At 41.2% G+C, this 20703-nt stretch overlaps 1 protein-coding gene across 1 annotated transcript in view; it reads left to right on the top strand.

Annotated features, from left to right (window-relative positions):
- The window catches only part of Dnah9 (dynein axonemal heavy chain 9), a 343066-nt gene that overhangs the window by 165865 nt on the left and 156498 nt on the right, over positions 1 to 20703 (top strand). The window contains exons 36-38 of the mRNA XM_032914418.1: positions 2307 to 2481; positions 7834 to 8007; positions 8452 to 8659. Of these exons, the coding sequence (XP_032770309.1) occupies positions 2307 to 2481; positions 7834 to 8007; positions 8452 to 8659 (557 nt within the window). The remainder of the gene's footprint in view (positions 1 to 2306; positions 2482 to 7833; positions 8008 to 8451; positions 8660 to 20703) is intronic.

The raw sequence follows: 20703 nt of genomic DNA, 5'->3' as shown, positions 1-20703 counted from the left end.
CTTTGTAAAGTTCCCTAGCTGATTTGCTGTTAAAGCTATAGATATTGGAAGGAAGCCACCTATCTCTTCTGAGCTGTTATCCAACTTCTCCCCGTTTATTTCCTGACGATTCTGCCAGCTTGTGTGCCACTGATCATCTTAGAGCTCATGTAGTTTTTGTATAATTCATTTAATAAAGTTTAACTATAAAGCAACTTTAGGGTCCCTTCAAAACTGTTTTTGTAGAGTTCCTTTCCTGCCCCTGGGTAAGATGTAGGTGTAAGATATGCATGGTGCCACATGTGTGTAATTGGGGTACTAGGGAAGGTATGGTGAGATTAAGTTAAAAGACTAGTACAAAATTGAGTTACGTGCCAAGATGACTATCTCGATCAAACAAACACTTACAAAAGATTGAAGTCAATGTTTACAAAGTTACCAGTCATTCTTTGGTAATAAAAATCCATTTACTCACTTCTAGTCACAGAGAGAGAGAGAGAGAGACAGAGAGAGAGAGAGAGAGAGAGAGAGAGAGAGATGCATGCAACAGTGTACTGAAAACTTAAAGAAACAGACCTTACTTACAATGGGAACTTCTGATTCAGAAGCGCTATTCCATGGTGAGGAATGGGAGTGCTCATCATCTCTTCTTTTCTATACGTAAAAGCATCCCTCAGAGCTGAAAGAAGACAGTACAAAGAGAAGGAGGGGGTTGGGGTTTCACTTGGCAGGAGCTGTGTATCCATGACTACTATAACTGTACATCTCAAAATCTAACCCCTTCCTTTGGGACATGTGGGAGTTCCTTGTGACTCTCCTCATTACTAGCATCACCCATTTATATTTCTTGAAAGATATGTGTCCAACTCCTTTATGTGCTACTGGCCATGCAAAATTCTGCAAGGTGATCCTATAGTCTGCCAAAAGTCCCACATGCATGCAGATCTCAGTGGATTCCCAAAAACCTTTTTCTCTCCCTTGCTTTGACAAACTAGAGCTCAGGATGCCTCAGCAAGGAGCTTCTCTACAAATTCTCTCAGATCCAAGAGCCTCTTGTGTTCCTCAGACACCAGAATTTCCAGCTGAGAGCAATCCAACTGAGGCCTGTTCCCTGATTTTCCCTTGGGGCAAACCCTCACCTTCACAGACATAGACATAAGAGTGTCTGCTGAAAACCAAAATTCTCATCACAATCATTTTGATCCTCACTAAGAAGTCCAGAGTTCAGACTTGCAAGTTGTTCCCACCTGGGATGTCTGGAATCTCATTTTGTAGTAGAGAGGCAACTGGTATATTTTATTCTGGTGCCTTATTCAATATAGATTCAGGGATGATGGCATTTTGTTACTCTGTCACAAGTATGTATTGAACAAATGATGGATGGATCATTAGAGTTTGGCTTCTTCATTGCTCATGGACGTTATGTCCACCATTAGACCACACACTCATGCTGTTGTAAAAACTGCAGACAGATTAGAAACAGCTGCAAACAAAAAAGTTAGAAAAACTGAATGTCAGCAACTTAGAGGTCCAAGGGCTCTAAATGACTTTTAAGATGGCTGTTGGTAGTGCTGTTCATCTGGTAATACTGGATTACAGTGAATCTGCCTCCAACAGTCTAATAGGACAGTACCCTATAGCAAAATGTAATATGAGCTGGATATATGTTTACATAATGTATACTGTTCACATAGTTGGAAGGGTAGAAGTGTGTGTGTGTGTGTGTGTGTGTGAGAGAGAGAGAGAGAGAGAGAGAGAGAGAGAGAGAGAGAGAAAATGTGTGGTGTGAGAGTATGTGACTAAATGACTGTATGAGTGTATATGGGTGCACATGCATGTGTGTGTATGTACATTCACAGGTGGTGCTGGAGATTGACCCAGAACCTTGTGTATACCAGGCAAGTTCTCTCCCACTAAGCTATATCCCCAGAACTTAGCTGTTCTTTGGGCATTAAAAAAATTGCTAGATGGGTAAAAACATGAACATTGGTTCATTTTTTCTCACACCTGCATTCCCCAAATACTGTGAATGAAATTTCAAAGCAAACAAAGGAAAAAATAGGAAAAGAGAGTATCAGAGGACAGATGCAAAACAAACCTTATTTCAAAAAGACTCTGTTGGGCTCAATTCTTTAGAGGAAACTGACCCCAGAGTATCTGTAGATACAGAAGGCATATACATGATCCTTTGTGCTCCTAAAGAACATTAAAAAAAAAATAAGCACTCTGAAACCAATGTGCTTCCATGTTGTGTTGTTGAATTTCAAGAGCATAATACTCATGGAGTCTTTGATCTATTCTCTTTCTCTCCCCACCCCCCTCTGCAGATTTAAGAAGATAATCCCAGTCCCAGAGCAGAGCATGATCCAGATGCTGTGCTACCTCCTTGAGTGCCTCCTGACAAAGGAGGCTGTCCCTGCAGACTGCCCCAAGGAAATCTATGAACTCTATTTTGTGTTTGCTGCCATCTGGGCATTTGGCAGTTCCATGGTCCAAGATCAGGTAAGATGGCATGTTGAGACCAATGGCATGTTATAGTATACAGCAACAAAAGCTGATGCAGGAGGATAGGCTACTAAACTCTGCAGTCATTTGAAATCATCAGAGTAGTTTCTTGCACATTGTGCCATTAAAGGCATGGATCCCTGGCAAAGCCTCCTAGGCTGAGACAGGGTATGGTATGTTTGGAGCTGTGGCTTTCTGAGATGAGGAGCACATCTCTGCTTTTGTGGAAAGCTGTGCAGTGTTGGGATGTAGACAACTGCAGGGATTGGTATATGATACTCTGCCAGATGACTTTCATTTTCTAGAGAGGAGTTAGAGGATGTTGTACTATAGAAATCTAAAGGAAAGGAATATCTTCAGCCTTCTAGAGAGCCTTCTGTAGCTAGCCAGAGTCCTCCAGGGGGTCTCTACATCCCTTAAGCATAGAGAAGGCCAGGTCAAATGATAAGTGTAAGTAAGAAACCAAGTCATATTTAACATCAGGTATTGACCACTGTGGCTTCATGTTGTTGAGGAATGGAGACATTGACTCAGACAATGACCCCAGCACTCGATTCCTTAACCCTTCCTATGTTCAAAGCCCCTTTCTTTACTTTAGTATGTTTTATCTAGACATAACATATTCAGAATTATGCAAGCTGGTGTTTTATTACTGGATCTATGCAATGTTATAAAGATGTCAAAAACATGGACTATGTTAGCAAATTTTAAAACATACGTTAAAGTGTTGTTAACCATGGGTACAATCCTATACAGATTTATCCATCATAAGCTTATCCCCCTGCTATGAATGAAACATTTGGCCAAGGCTTACTACTTTCTGTTCCCCAAAGTCTCTGGCAATTATTATTTCTCTCTACTTCTAGGCATTTGAATATTTTTATATTCATTGTATATGGAGGATCAGTCCTTCCATGTTGGGTTTATTTCACTTAATACCTCCCTGTTAAGATCACCTTGTCATAAAGAGATTGTGTGTTTGGTATGCTTATCCCAAAACACAACAATCATAATAGAAATCAGAGGAGTGGAAGGCAACAGGGAGGCATTACATAAGCTCATGCATTGTCTATGGTGATGACTTCACCAGTATGTGCTTAGCTCCAAACCCTAATTGTATCCAATGAATGTGTACAGCTTCACTTATCAATAAAGGGGTTCAATGATAAACCACTGACAAGAGAAAGACAAGGAGAAGAAAAAACAAGGAAGGGATGCAGGAAAGGAAAAAAAACATTTACAAGATTTGAATTGTAACTGTCAATATTACCTGGGAGACTGTGAGTGAGACGTCCAACCTGCCTCTTCCTTACTCTCCCCATGTGTCCAAAGGATGATGTCAGTTCCTGGGTGGTTGATGAGGGTATTGTTCTAATTGCCCAGTGTGGATACTTGGAAGGTATTGAGAATAATGCTGGTGTGCATACATGTTTGCAAGCAATATTCTCCTAACTCAAATAATCAGTCCTATGGAAGTATTTGGTACTGTCTCACAACAGGAGACCAGACAAGCTATTATTGCCATTAAGTTATGATTTATTTTTTCTGATTCAGGATGATTGTGGAGCGCTCTCTCTCTCTCTCTCTCTCTCTCTCTCTCTCTCTCTCTCTCTCTCTCTTTCTCTGTGTGTGTGTGTGTGTGTGTACACATGTGTGTCTACATGCACATGTGTGCACATACATATAGAGGTCAGAAATCAATGTAACATATCTCCCTCAACTGCTCTACAACTTATTTTTTGAGACAGTTTCTTACTGTGATCTAAGGCTCATCAACTAACCTAGCAGACTGGGTGACCAGTATGTCCTAGAGACCCCCAGCACTGGGATTATTGGCATACACTGCTGTGCTCAACTTTTGTATGGGTGTGGGAGCTTGAACATGGAGTCTCATGTTTGCGTGGCAAGCACTTGACCAACTAACCCATCTTCCAAGCCCTCTAGAGCTCTTTTTTCTAAGAAACCTAAAAAGGTTCAGCCTTGCCAGACAAAGTCATATCTGAAGACTCTGAGGAGTCAAGGAGTGAGACCACAGGAATAAGCACTGCTGTCATGGGAAAGCTCTTGCTCTAGCATCAATCCATTACTGCATGTTGCTCAGACATCAGGGGGCAACTCTCACAGGTTCCCTAGGATCCTTTTCCTGATCCCATCCCAGAGTCAGAGGCTTTGAGGGTAGGAAGGGAGAGATGTGTAGGCCAGGAAGTTTGACATCTGGAAAGTCCTATGCCTGCTCTATAGTCCTTGGGGGGATGCTCTTTGGACTTCTTTGAGGTTCCATTCTTAAGGTTTCTGTTACTGCCATGAAACACTATGATCAAAAAGCAAGTTATGGAGGAAAAAGTTTATTTGACTTACACTTCATTGGAGGAAGTCAGGACAGGAATTCAAGCAGGGCAGGAACCTAGAGACAGGAGTAGATGTCTGTGGAGGAGTGCCACTTACTGGCTTGCTTCCCTGGACTTGCTCAGTCTGTCTTCTTATAGAACTTGGGACTGTCAACCCAGGGATGGCACCACCCACAAAGGGATGGGCCCTCCACCCTTGATTGCTAATGGAGAAAATGCTATATCTCGTGGAGGCATTTTCTCAACTGAGGATCCTTCCTCTCTGATGACTCTGATTTTTGTCAAGTTGACACACAAAACCAGCCAGTACACCCTCAGACGCATATTGTGCAGGGTGGATAAAACTTGGAAATTTTTCAAAATGCAAAGACCTATGCTTTCTATCAAATACAGTCTCTAGCTTTCTAGCTGCCGAGATGTCAGATAGCAACTCCTGGGCTTCTCATCTACATTGGCAATGGGATAGCAGGATAAAGACACCTGATCAATTTTCCAATCTATGTAGAGGTATGTAAATCCACTCCATTCTTTCTAAAAGCCTGGAACAAAGCACCCTCCCAGGTGTCTTAAACTCTTGGAACTAGGAACAGCTATGCTGACCCATGGGGAAGACACAGTAGAAAGCTTTTAGCAGCAGAAAGTGCCCAGAATCCCACACAACCTACATTAAAGCCAAACACCAAAAAGTGATGGAAATTAGAGAATAGAAATTTGGCCAGATATTTGCATCAGCACTACCAATGGTGTCTCAATTAACTAGCTGTCTGTAAGATCACACACCAAAAAAAAAAATGGAGCCTATGCCTGTGTAGAGGTCTGATTTAAAAAAAAAAAAAAAAAAGGCAACACAGTACTGGTAAATACTTTGCAACAATCACAGGAGGTGATCTCCCACAGGGACATTGTAGAGAAAGTCCAAGACTGGGGGTGAGAGCTGGGGGATCGTTCTAATCAGCCAGGATCATTCAGAGCATTGTGATAATTGAATATGGTGAAATCAGACCCCAAACTCTATACATAGGATGCCAGTAGCATGTGTTACCATCACGTAGTTTAAAGGGCATGGCTGTAACAGAACACGGAAGACTGGATTTTATAAAAATGCATTGCTACAAAGAGCCCCGAACAGAGCTGAGTACAAAGGGGAACAATGGCTCAGTCAGCTGGTGTCACCTTGTCTCTAGATTGGAATCTTAGCTTAAGTGCCAGACTATGGGGTTAGCTGAAAGACAAATTAGAGTTCTTGTCCCAAGTCTGGCCAAGAACTAACCAGATAGATCAAGGATGAATTGAGGTGAGATGCAGAGAGGATGAACAGCTGCAGTCTTCCTAGGTGCAGCTCTTCTAGGGGTCTCCCTAGAAACCAAAAGAGTCTCCAAAGACTTCATCCATGAGTTCAAATGGGTTTTTCTCTGGGATTATGGTTAGCAAATGGCAACATCCCCTTAATCTGAATTGAAATCAGAATCAGAACTACACATAAGCCTGTGCATATCATTGGCCTCTTTCCATTCTCATTTCTTATTCTTGGTTCAGTTTTTCTATTTTGGTTGGCTGTTGGGTTCTTATTGTTTTGAGACAGGGTCCTCCTCCCTAGCTGAGGCTGGCCCTAAACTCTTGATCTATCTGCCTCCACTTCTGGACTGCTGGAATCACATGTGTGCCACCAGGTCAGCCTCCATCCTCATTTTGAAACAAAAGAAGTCTATCTATAATTTAGAAGACAGTAAATGAGAAGTGCCCATCTCCATCAGAATCCAGATTCATTCCTCCACCCAGCCCCATCACTCATCTAGTCTTAGAATGCTCTCCCAGCCCTGCCCTTCCTGGATGTCTCCAACAATGGTCAGTCCATCTTTTCGATGATATTTCCTATGTCTGAGTGTTTGCAGCATGATTTTGCTGTGCTGGATGGTTGCTAGGTTTCAACTTGGAAACAATGGAGTACATGCATGTTCAGCTCTATCTCTATGGGGTTTGTGTTTTATATTAAGGCATGGGAGTTGTAACAAACAACCTATTATTTCTGTCAGAAAGACCAATAGGCTTTATCTCCTCTGCTGTTTCTGGATGTCCTATTAGGTCTTGAAGGAAGCTCTCCTAAGGCTCTTTTCTAAAGCCTTCACCTTTACAGGACAAAAGTGAGACCCAGAAGGATGTGACTAGCCTCTGTGGCGCTTCCTGCTCAACTGCTCTGTGTTTTTGCTGTCAGCTATTATTTAGGTCATGAAATTGCACAGTCTCAGATGTCTGGGAAGTTTGGAAAAGGTTTCTCTCTTCAGGAGGTCATGACCCACACTTCCTCTTCCAATGGCCAAGGACCCCTACCTCCTCTGTGTTCTTAAACTTTCCTACTTTCAACCTTCTCTACTTTGGGGGAGCTGTGCTGAATCTTAGTGCTGATGTTGCCAACACATTGTCAAGCAAAGCTTCTTATGTGTGGTTCTCTTACTCCATTTGTACCACATGCTAGGTTATTTATAAAGAATAGAAATTTGTTTTGCTCTTAGTTCTGTAGTCCAGACTTCTGAGAGCATGGCACTGTACCTGCTTTTTGATGTATCATAACAGAGCAGAGGGCATTCCATGGACAACAGAGCAAATGTGCTAGCTTAAGTCTCTCTTCTTTGAAAGCTACCATGGAGGCCCTGCCATGTGGCCTCATCTCACCCCAATTCTCCTTTCCATGAAAGTCCCACCTCCAGGTACTTTTACACATGAATAGAGACATTAACTTCCCAGCATATAAATGCTAGGACACATTCAAACCATAGCAACTGCCAGAAGGCAACACCTATCTTAGGACATCACCTGCCTTCTGGTCCTGGACAGGGTTGATGCTCCAGGAGCTCTGTCATGCCAGGCAACTGCTCCATCCTAGATACATATGTAGGCAGGAACTCTTTGTGCCCCTATCTCAACCTCTGTTGCTGCCAGTGCTACCTGTGTGGGCCCCTTGGGCTCTGGAAGATCTGTACCCTGACAAGCTTTGTCTTTGCAGCTTGTAGACTACCGGGCAGAGTTCAGCAAATGGTGGCTGACTGAGTTCAAAATGGTCAAATTTCCTTCCCAAGGAACTGTCTTTGACTACTACATAGACCCAGAGACTAAGAAATTTGAGCCTTGGGCCAAGCTCATCCCTCAGTTTGAATTTGACCCTGAGATGCCTTTGCAAGTAAGTGGGACTGACCACCCAATGACATGGTACCCATGAGAGTTATCAGCAGCAACCCCTATTTGTATTGAGTGCTTGACTTTGTATAAACCAGTTGGTCCCCAGCTGTATTCATTTTCAAATCATAGGTGTAATGAAGCCATAAGTCCCCTACAGGAAAGGAAGCAAATAGAGAAGTCAGTCAGCATCATTGGGGACAAAGGACAGGTGATGGCAAAGTCAGATGATACTGTAGTCCCTTTGGAGATGCCTTAGAGAGACAGAGGACAGTCTCTACTGAACTCCAGGATATAATAACAATGGGTTTACAAGATGGACAAAAGTAGAAGTTAGGAAAGACACTCCTACCTCCCCTTACTAGGCAAACTTTCTTATGACAGTCTCCTGTTCTGGAATGTCCTAGAACATAGTGTTGTGTGACATGCCTATTACATTCTGTTCCAGGCTTGTTTGGTACACACAAGTGAGACCATCCGTGTGTGCTACTTCATGGAGCGGCTCATGGAACGTCGGCGGCCGGTTATGCTGGTCGGCTCTGCAGGCTCAGGCAAGTCTGTGCTGGTGGGAGGAAAGCTGTCCAGCCTTAACCCGGAGGAATACATGGTGAAAAATGTGCCCTTCAACTATTATACTACATCAGCAATGCTGCAAGGTAAGCAGCCCCAGGGCCTGGGGTGTGAGCCACTGAAAGGCTAGCAGAGCTTCTGGGCTGGACCTCAATTACCCACAGCACTGCTTCCTCCCTCAACCCACACACTTCTGTCCCTTGTCCCCAGCACCCCTTAACACTGCCTCCTTTTATCATTCTTCCTGTGACCTATGGCCTATTTAATTCCATCAGAATAGTCCTGTGGCTTCACAGCTAGCCCAACATCATAGGGAGTTCTGTATGACCTTGTAGGCTCAAGTGCTAGGAGCATCTACAGATATTATTTCATCCGTCCCTCGAATCTGGTAGACTAGGTAGAGGCTCAGGTTGGGAAGCTGGGCGCATACCGACAAAAGCCTCATTATGCATCCCATCTTCTGTATTTTCTTGGGGTCAGTGGTGAGCTAACCAGGAGTTGGTATCGAGTGCTTGATCATTGGCTCTGAGTGGAGGTAGGCTCAATGCTGATCTTCTCCCTGTGCTAGTCACTTCTCATTGGTCCTCAATTTATAAGAAACACTTCACATATTAAAGAATAACATTTCTAAGATTTGAATGGTAGCACAGGTTTGTAATCTTCAGATCTGGAGGCAGAGGCTAGAAGGGTCATTCCAAGTCCTACCAGTGTAGACTACAAAATGAGTTCCAGAGTAGTCTGAGCTACTGAGGGAGTCCTTCTCTTGAAAAACAAAGCAAAACAAACACGCTTTCTTTTGAAGATCCAGCCATGATAATGCTTCAGCAAAATAATGGAAGAGGTGGGGTTGGGGGAGTTGCTTCTTCCTTGTCCTGCCAGTTGTAGCTGTTTGAATTATAGAAAGCTTATACATGCACATACGCATGCACACACACAAACACAAACACAGACACAGACATGAAAAACTACAGTGTAGGTACTTAGAACATGCTTGTATATCTGATATTCTAACTTAAGTCATCATCATTTTGCTTGAGACTTGTTTAACTTTTTTATGTAATAATCTTCTGTCAGTGAGGGAAATACTCCCACCACAGCCCATTGCAGGATACTAATTCAGTGTCGGAGAACATGGAGTTACTGGGAAAGAGATGCCCCATCATGGCCACTTCCCCATACCTTCTCAGATCTAAACAAAGGAAAGAACCTCCAGGGCATAGATGATGGTAAAATGACAACAAATTCATTAAGATGTTAGTTTTAAAGTTTTATCCCATTGTTCTTAGTATAGTTACATATAAGCTTATTCTTTTTAAATAATGGTTTTATTGGTCATGCAGCCAAGTGCTGAGAGAAGTGGTCCAATTGTTGAATTGGAAAGGGGATAGCTAGACACCCAGTGTCAAAGGGGAAATGAAGCATTGAATGACACCTATGAACTCCAGAGACAGCCACCTGGACTCACTCAACAAAGAGGCAAACTAGTGCACTCACTGTGCAAACCCCCTAGTCTGAAGGTCAGCGTTTCCACTGTAGCTAGCATGGAAGGCACTGCGGATTAGGGAGACTAAAGCACATACATGGCTGAGCTACACAAGACAGGCAGCATAGTGCACAAACAACAGGTCTTTACACGGACTTCCGTGGACTTCCCTTTCCTGAATACCCAACATGGACTTCCAATGGTGAGAGAGGAGATGGATGTAGCCTAATGACTCACATGGTGGAGTAATTTGCAGAATTACACACAGAAAGTTTCACGAAGATAAAGTTGGAATTATTTCCATAGCATTGTCAAGAGACAAAAAGGGAGACACAGGCCAGTGTGTGTGGTGCTATCTACATGATGGTTTAAAAGACATATGTGTAATATTTCTTTTACATTATATTACCATACATTATATTATATAATATATACACACATACATACATACATACGTGGCTCATAACACGTGTACTGCAGCTCCAGGAACTCTGGCTCCCTTGTGTAGCCTCCATAGGAACCTGCACTCGTGTGTACATATATACACACATACACATGGGAACTCTGGCTCCCTTGTGTAGCCTCCATAGGAACCTGCACTCATGTGTACATATATACACACATACACATGGGAACTCTGGCTCCCTTGTGTAGCCTCCATAGGAACCTGCACTCGTGTGTACATATATACACACATACACATGGGGGGAAGTAAATTTTTTAAACTCATTTTTAAAGAAATAGAAAAAATATACTATAGAATGCTCTTAATGTACAGAGGCTTATTATACAATAGCTACACATCATGGCACATAAAAAAGTATCTCCAGAAGGAAATGTAAGAAACTGGTAACAGCAGCTGTCCCTGCTATGGGGGAACCAAACACTGAGAGCGAGATGGATAATTAAATGTTTCTTAAAGTATTAAATATTTCAATAGTGCAGAAAAGCAAAGACTAAGACATAACAGATGTCCATTTGCCACCACCCAGATCCAACAGATGGTAACATACCTGCCCCCAAACCATCCTCCTCCCAAATGCTTATTAATGTGAATTCTAAAGCCAGTATGTATCAGTTAAACCCTCTACCCACCTGCAGTCATAAAACATGTAGTGCTCTTGTATACATTTAAACTTCATATCATACTGTTTCTCTTTGGCAACTTACTTTATTTTAATCAATGTTTTGATACATCCAGATCTGTGACATATATTTCCACTCCTGCACAGAATTCTATTGTGGGGATAAATCCAAGCTCTTTATCTAAGATCCTACTGAAAAACATTGTACATTTCTTTTTAAATTTTTATTAGTTCTTTGAGAATCATGTACAGTGTGTTCTTGTCATAGTCACAACCTCCACAACTCCTCTCAGATATATCCCCTTTCCTGAATACCCAACTTTGTGTCTTCCTTTCATTTTTTTAACCCAAATTTTATTTGTGCTGTCCATATATTAGATGTATGGTCTTCCATTGGAACATGGCCAGCTTATCAGGGACCACAGTCTTAAAAAAAACTGACTCTGCCTCTCCCAGTAACTGTCCTCAGCCATGGGTGAGGCTTTGTGCCTACCTCCCCCAGCCATCTTGTGATTTGGTGTAGCTCAAGCTTTCACAAGACTTGCCCATGCTATCACAACTTCTGTGAATTTATGTGTCTGACAACTTCTGTGAATTTATGTGTCTGATTGTGGAAGACACTATATCCTTGTAGTCATCCACTGTCTCAGCCTCTTACATTGTTCCCATACCACTTTCCTCCATGATCTCTGAGCCTTGGAGAAGAGGGTGTGATACAGATGTCCTATTTGTGGCCAAACATTCCATATTCTCTTACTCCCTGCACCTGGACCAGCTGTGCATCTTTGTGTTTATTCAACCTTTTATAAGAACAAACTTCTCTGAAGACAACTGAGAGATACATTAGCCTATAATAATAAGTCACTGGAAGTAAGTGAAATACTGTATCTGTTTAGAAGAATAGTAGTAGTAAATTCTGTCCCCAAAGTCTATGACCTATACAGCCATAGGTTCCTGGCCAGAAAATAGTGCCAGGTATGTGTTTCATCTTGTGGAGAAGAGCTAATTCCAATCAATTAGGGATTAGTTACTCCTATGATATCCACACTACTCATGCAAGAGTGAGCGTGTCTTATGGGGCCAGTTATTACTGTAGCTCTTAGGGTTCACAGCTGGGTAAAATTGGTAATTACCTTTCTTCTCCACTGTTACCTGTGGAACCTTCCAGAACTATGAAAGTTAGAGTAGGGATAAAGCCTCCATATCAATACCAGCTTGATCTCTTCATGCTCTCTGGCTCAAGTGTGTGGTGTTATTACCAGTGGGATCTTACAACCAAGTCTCAGAGGGTAGTTAAGAGCATTAGCAACTGCTTGTTGGGCATCTATGGACGTCACTGGTCAACAACTCCAAAGAGACAGCCCATTTCTGGCACTAAGATTTTTGTTGGATAGCCTGTGATGTCAACTATGGGCACTGTGGCCCCTTAGGGTGGCCCCAATTTAACTATTTATATCTATTATATTAAGTATATGTTCATATTTATATCTATTATATATAACTATATTTTAATATACTAGAAAATGTTAACTGTAGTAGGTTTCCATATATTTTTTGGAAAGGCCTTTAGTGTTATTTATCACTCTATAGTCCCTTTTCTACCTGCCCTTTCATCTCCCACCTCAAATTCCTGTTAAATTATTACCCCTTAACTCTTAATATAACTAACTGTCCCTTACACACACACACACACACACACACACACACACACACACTGACCTCTCACTGATTTTCTGGCATCTATGAATATGTTAAATGAAACACACATATCTGAAGGTTCAAAGTTATCAACAAGAGAGAAAAATAAACGTGCAATGTTTGTCTTCCTGGGTTGAGTTACTTCACTCAGAATGAGCATTTCCAGCCCCACCCATTTACCTGAGGAATTCATAATTTTTTTATCCTTGAACTGAATAATATTCCATTGTATAAATGTATCCAATTTTCCCTTCCCATTCCTCAGCTGATGGACATGTAGGTGCTAACACCTATTGTTAGCACAGCAGCATTGAACACAGTGGGCAAGTATCACTCTCTGTCTTAGGGTATATGTGCAACGACGCATATACTCCTTTAAATACATGTGCAAAGATAGTATGGCTGGACCATGTAGATCTGCTCCTAGGTTTTTGTGGAACCTACACTCTGATTTCCCTGGTGTCTGTGCCACCCTGTACTCCCAACCAGCAATGACTAAATATTCCCATTCCCTTCACCCTTACCAGCATTTATCATTATTTGTAGATTGATTTCTGTTACTGTTTATTTGTTTTGATGTCATTTTTCCCTTATCCATTCTGACTGGGATAAGATGAAATTCCAAAGTAATTTTAGTCTGGATTTCTCTAATGACTAAAGATGTTGGACATTTAAAAAAATGTTTCTCAACCATTTGCATTTCACCTTTGAGAACCATGTTCAGCTTCATGCTCCATTCTTTAAATTGGCTTTTTTTTCTTGGTGTTTCATTTTTTGAGTTCTTTGTGTATTCTGGATACTAACCCTCTGTCAGATGTATAGCTGGTAAAGAATTTTTCCCATTTTATAGGCTTCATCTTAGGAAAAGTTTCTATTGAGTTATAACAAATATAATAAATTACATATTAAAAATATAATCTTTGCTAGGGTTTGAAATATCTGCACACTGATAAAACCATTGTCATTATTGAAATACTGAGCACACCCACCCAGGATCCTTCATGTTCTTTGATAATCCCTTCTTGTTTCTCTTTCCACGCTGCCCTATGCCAGATATCCACTGATCTTCCTTCACAGTCGATGAGTTTGTATCTTGTATTATTTTATAGACTGAAATAGCATATGTGCTCTGTTCTTCCTGTCTCCTCACTCAGCTGCATTTTAGAATAACGCATGTTGTTCAATGTCAACACTTCATTTTTTCACTCTTGAATAGTAAGATAAAATTTGTAAAATACCCCAGATGATTCCTAACACACAACTGCTTAGTAGAGGGAATCTATTATTACAGTAGTATTAACAAAAGTATCTCTCAAAGTTAAGAGTCTATATAATACCATCCTTCCTAAGCCACAGCTGCCAGAATCAAAAGAGCATAAACAAAGTTTTCTTAGTTAACAAAGAAGCCAAGCAAAAATTATTCTTAGAAAAAAGCTAATATTTTTTGGAAAAGATGTTCTTGCTTGAAATAAGGAATAACCCCCCCACTTCACAGGCCAATTCTGGGGGATATCAGGAACATTTTGCAGCTCACACATTGTTCTTGCCCAGTAGATGCTTTTGTTCCCTCCACACCAGAAGCTCTTATATAGAGAAGGCAGCTGCTGACTGTACCTGCCTCTCTTCTCTCTCAGGGCATTCAGTTCTAGGGTCTCCATTGAGTCCTCTTCAAAGTGACTGAAATGCAAATGAAGAATGTCCTTCAGGCTTTCCCATGCCTTGCATAACTGTATAGACAGCACAAATTCAAAGTTAATGTAGTCAGCCTTATGCTACATGCTCCATCCCCAGCCCCTTTAGTTTATTCGACTGCCCAGCCCATCCGGTAATGTATTACTTCATTGGTAATGTTTTTGGCTGTAAGTAGCAAAAAACTAATAATGATAGCAAATAAAATACACACACACACACACACACACACACACACACACACACAACACCACCAGGAAGTACGAAGGTAAACATTTACAAACTCTAGATCCATTGTTTAATGATACCAGTATTAAATATTGTTATGCCCCTGGCTTATCATTCAAGATGACTGAATGGCTTTTGCTTCATCCATTGTATTTTCATACCAAAGAGGGAAATACATAGCTGCAGCAACAGAATCGAAGCAGCCTGAGCTATATGGGGTAACCCAATATAGATGGATAGATATGGATGGATACATGGATGCATGGATGCATGGGTAAATGGGCAGAACACTCAAGAACCTTGAAGGTTTATACATATGTCTCATTCTTCACACTACGGTCATCCCAGCAGGAAAGCATCCAAAGGAAATGAAGTCGAGAGCCATGGTCGTCACAGCTCTGATGGAATCTTTCACATAAGACAAGCACACAAGACTTAAGGTTTTAAATGTGTCTCTTGTCAGAGTTAATAGCACAGTTGCCTGCCTTTATCAAACTTTACAACACTTCTATTTGATACCCTGTAGGGCATGCATCTTTATCTTCACGGTAGAATGCCTGGAGTGTGCTCATAGTTTTTTCTTTGACTGTGACTACAGCAGGACCTCCCTTCACCCTTTAACAAGCTACTCCCCTTTCCAGGCACAGCCAGGCTGGCAAGGCTATGGCTGAGGTCTCTGGTCTCCACCCCAACAGACTCTCCACAAAGCAGCTGTATAGTTCTGCCTTCCTTTGCTAAACAAGTGGTTTATCCTTGGGTTCTGTTTCAGGCTACTATGATGAAAGCTCATTTTAGCCTTATTTTAATATCTTCTGTGTTGAAAATCATTGAATACCTTTATGTCTCCGAATAGGTCACAGTGAATAACTATGACCTAAACCTTCAAGAATTTGTCACCTGAAATGAGTTTTCATTTAGAAGAGGTGGGATTGTACTGCTAATCTAAGAAGCTGTGGTTACCGGAATTAAACATAGATTTAGCTCTGAGCTTTCAAAAAGGTGATTCATAAAGCCAAATGGGAGATAAGTTTTATGGGTTATAATAACTGTGTCATCTTAGATTACTGTTACAAATGTCTCTTTCCAAATTGTTTCGTGGTCCCCTTAGGTCTTTGTTTTACTGGATCTGTTTCTGTGTCTCCTCCATTTGCTCTCTTCTCATTCTTTTTGAAAATATGAATAAGTTTGTAATTTTTTTAGTTCTAACCATACTAATAATCACTTTAATTGTCAATGCTCTAAATATGTCAGTTAAAAGAAGATTGTCAAAATGAATTTAAAAAAACTAAGACCCTATTATATGTTATTTACACACAAACACTCTCAACTGGCCATGGTGACACTTGTTAACCATAACTAAAATGAAACTAAAGGAGTCATTTTCACTTCACATGAGACCTGAATAAGCTTTTTAAATGATGATGATGATGGTGGTGGTGGTGGTGGTGGTGATGATGATGATGATGATGATGATGATGATGATGATGATGATAAATTTTCCAAAGAGCCACAGTCTGATCAAGACAGAAAAGGGAAGTAAAGAACTTGGTCAAGGTCAATGGAGTTAGAAGGAACCGGCTGAACCTAATGCTCATGGTTACCCTATATTCTCCTATTTTCTAACTGAGATTAGAATTATTAGTTCAACAAATACTTTAGAGCTTAATTATACAAATTAAAGAGGAACTCAGATGTCTGAAAGTGGAAGACAAGTCTCTGTAACCTGCCCATTAAAACTTAAGGTTACTCATTACCTTCAAAGCTCTACCCAAATCCCTGCCTCCAGGGAGTGTTGTGCTTACACCGCTTTAGGTAGATAGCTCTCTTTCACTCAACATCTTCCCAAAAGAAAATGACACAAACTATGCTAGGTCATCTGCAATCCGTCATCTAGTGAGCAAGAATTCTGCTTGGAATTCAAAGCACAATGAAACTGTGAAACGTGAACAACAGAGAAGTCATCCCATTGACTATGAAGCATAGCACAGCCATTAAAATCCTCTTTCAAAGGCATCTCTATTATCAGATGGAGAAATTTGCCATAGAGTCGGACATGGTGGCTCACATTCACAATCCCAGCCTTCCAGTGGTTGAGGCAGGAGGCTTTTTAGTTTACGGAAAGCCTGTACTTTATACTGAGATTCTGTTGCCAAAAAAATATAAGAATTATATAGTATATTAAATGAGGACTGAAATATATATAAGCAATATGTTTGAAACAATTATGGTTTGTATATATTCAAAAATCTAATAAAAACAAGTATATCAAAGTACAGGACACAAAAATGTTGAAGGAATTGCTAAACTGCTAGGTGAAAAAAATTTGGCCAATTGTCACTTTCATCACTGTGAATTTTTATGCATTCTAATCTTCCCAGAATGAATATGTATGATTTTATAGTAATGCAAAGCAAGCTATTTCTTGAAAGAATACATCAAAAGGCCTTACAGATACAACCAAAAAGTTTTAACATATGAAAAACTTAAATAATCTGAAAGGAAAATAGTTCAAACACAAGTACACAAATCATGCGATTGCAAGGAAAGTCATGATTAATTATTGATGCTATCTATAAAAAAATACGGAGCAGGCAATGAGCTGAGAATTCTAAAGGCAGAAAGCAGATTAGAGGCCTGTGCAGACTTGGTTGGCAGCTGTGGCTTCCCGAGAGTCTGCAACCAGGCAGACGTGAGGTAAAGCCCCTGCTTTGTCTCTTTGTAGTCATTTGATATTCGTAAAAACCTCTTGATTTATCTGAAGCCCAGTCTTCTCTCCGAAAATAATTTTTGAGAGGTAAAGACAGTTCATCAGAGGGCTCTAAGAGGAATTAGTAATGTGGGGTGTGTGTGGGGGGGTATGTGTCTCTGTGTGTGTGGGTGTGTGTCTCTGTGTGTGTGAGTCAGTGCTCACTACAATAAGTCTCTGGCATACCATATGGATGTATGAATGCACTACTCTTGAATCTAGATACTGTAGAACCAGAATGATCAGAAACAACCCAGAGAGGCTGAGGATGAAGGCACAAGAGTTCACTCATCCAGTGTGATAGCTAATATTTGTTGTGAAATTGACAGAATATAGAATTACCAAAAACACAAACATCTAGACATATCTATAAGGAATTTTCTAGAATGAGTTAACTGAGGTAGGACAACCCACTCTCAACATGAAAGCCAGTATTCCAAGGGCTTGGGTCTTGACCTGGATAAAAATGAAAAGCAAATTCACCTCTCTCAGCTTCCTGAAAATGCTTGCAATGGACCAACCGCATTCTGCCTCCTTTGTCTCAAACTTTGCTTTCATCAAGTAGTTTGTTATAGTAACCGGAAAAGTCACTCCTGTGTCCAGTGAGGGAAAAAAATAGGATCAATAACCAAAGATCTAAATTCTGGTTTCAACAAGGAGCTTAACCAACCTTCCTTAACTTCTGTGCCTTTAGCTCCAATACGGAGATAAGAATTGTATTTGCTGTTTCTCAGGGCCTGTTATATTCACTTATCCTCAATGGAATTAACAATTCCTAAGCATTCTTCAATGTGCTAAAGAATATGCTAGAAAAAAGCAAAATAATCCCTATCCTCTTGTTTGTTATCTCACCTGCTCTTTCTGTAGAAGAATCTAAGCTCTTGAGGACAGGAATTATTAAATAGTGATGAGTGTTATAAAAAAAAATTAACAAGAGTTAGGAAAAAGATGAGGTCTTAGTTAGGGTTTTACTGCTGTGAAAAGACACCATGACCAAGGCAACTCTTATAAGGACAACATTTAACTGGGGCTGGATTACAGGTTCAGAGATTCAGTCCACTATCAAGGCGAGAACATGGTGGCATCCAGGAAGGTATGGTACAAGAAAAGTTGAGAATTCTACATCTTCTGCTGAAGGCTGCTAGCAGAATACTGGCTTCCAGGCAGCAAGGACTAGGATATTAAAGCCCATTCCCACAGTGACACACCTACTCCAACAAAGCCACACCCACAAATAGTCACTTCCTGGAGCAAGCATATACAAACTGTCACAGATGTGGTCTCTAAATTAGAGTACCATGAAAGCCTTACTGGACAGGGGCATATCTGAGTGAGTAAATGAGGAAACAAAGCAGGCCAGCATTTGGAAGACACAGATATGAGGCATAGGAAACAGTCAGAGCATAGGCTCTGGAACAACGAATCCTGATTAGATCTGAAACAGGTGACTGAGGCAGAGAGGCAGAGAGCAAAGAGGTTGCTCAGCCTGAAGAGAGAGGCTGTACTTAAGCAGAGCACTGACATGACCTGGGTTACTCTTCACAGGGCTTCCCCAGTTGTTTTGAGAGCATAGTGAAAAGATTGGAAGAGGACATTAGAGTGACCAACTAGGGTACTGTAATTGTCATGTGACAGCCAGAGCACAAAGATGGCAGTCACAGTAATACTGAAATGGTCTTCACAGACAAGATGGCACTGCTCCCAAAGTCAAAAACTGAACTGTGCTATTCTATGCATGCCTCGAGAAGTTCAACAGTGCATAAATGGGGTGGGCATGACGCAGACCTGTGTGTGACAAGTTAGAACTCAACCAGAAATGCTCAGAGAGGCTTGCTTCCTTTATCACTCCTGTTTCTCTTGCAATATCAGTATATGACAGCTTCTCTCCAACTTAATCCACGCCCACTCCTCAGTCCCACCTGGGTACAGAGCCACTCAGTGCCACTCCCTCTTAGATGTGAGCAGAAGCAAAGTGAGGTTTGAAAGGCTGAGGACCATTGCTTGCTCCCCCTGTCTTTCTCAGGAGAACTTCACATATCCCATTTGAGACAACCAGCACTCTCCAAGGCCACTTCTTGCTAACGGGGTAGGAGCTTAATCAACCCAAATTACCAGGTCTGCTTAATTCAAGGGGCTGATTTGAATACCATTGCCTTGGGAGGTTGGAGAAACAAGTATTCCTAAGATCTTTCCTATTAGCAGGACTGTTCTCAAAGCATGTCCTTGGCAGCCCATTAATTATATTTCATTTTGACAGATTTCATATATAGTTGTTATATCTTTGGGGGGGGAGGAGAAGGTGTTGGGTGATTAATTGGTTGATAGTGTATGTTAATTGCATGCTAATTAAATTTAAATTTAATTCCTATTTGAAACACTTAATTTAACTTCAGCCCAGGAAATTAGAATATTCAAGCATCTTGAAGGAACTTGTCTTTCTATCTGTCACCTTCCTTGTCTGTTGACACTTTCTCCCTGTTTACAAACTTGTTCTTCGGGAGAAGAAATCAGATGGTTCTTAGGGCTCCCAGCTGTAATAAGAAAGTGTTGGTTCTTGCAATCCATAAATATTTAATTGCTTTACTAGAAAAAAAGTAAACCCTAACTCTCCACCCTATTACTTAAGTGTGTTCTCAACAAGCCCCATCAGGCTGGAAGCTGTGTGCCTGATTCCTTCCCTCTGGCTTGATAATGGAAGAGATGGCTCGAGGAGAGTGCCTGTACTTAGTTCTTTGAAAGTCACTGTTCTACAGCAACAGGGGGCCATAGGACTGAAGGCAGGCGAGGGCACTGATGGATACTCTCAGTCATTCTCTGAGGCTGTTTTTCTGCTCTCCCTCACTGTGAACCCCGGGAGATGAAAATTCTGCAAAGACTTTTGGCAAAATGTCTAGTGATTCCTCCTACAGCTCTGAGGGTCAAAAGGGACCCCCCAGTTGAGCTCTGGATAGGAGCCATGGCCATTAGCCCCCTTTGTGTTTTGGGCACAGTGGAAAGGTCTATGGGGGCTCCAGTTCTGTGTAGATTTCCTTGGGGTTAAAGACCTGGCCTGGTGACTAGAACTTCAGGTTCTAACCTATAAACAACTAAAACTTGGGAAGCACAAGTATGGCAAGGATATAGGTTTTGGGGCTTAACTCCTCTGTTCTGCTTCCCCTTAGTAATTCTGTTCAGTACTTCTGTGCTTTGGTACTCCCAGCT

Source organism: Rattus rattus, chromosome 9 (assembly GCF_011064425.1).
Source record: "Rattus rattus isolate New Zealand chromosome 9, Rrattus_CSIRO_v1, whole genome shotgun sequence".
Classification (NCBI taxonomy): Eukaryota; Metazoa; Chordata; class Mammalia; order Rodentia; family Muridae; genus Rattus; species Rattus rattus.
The sequence above is the reverse complement of the archived record's forward strand: the minus strand, read 5'-3'. Positions and strand labels throughout refer to the sequence as shown.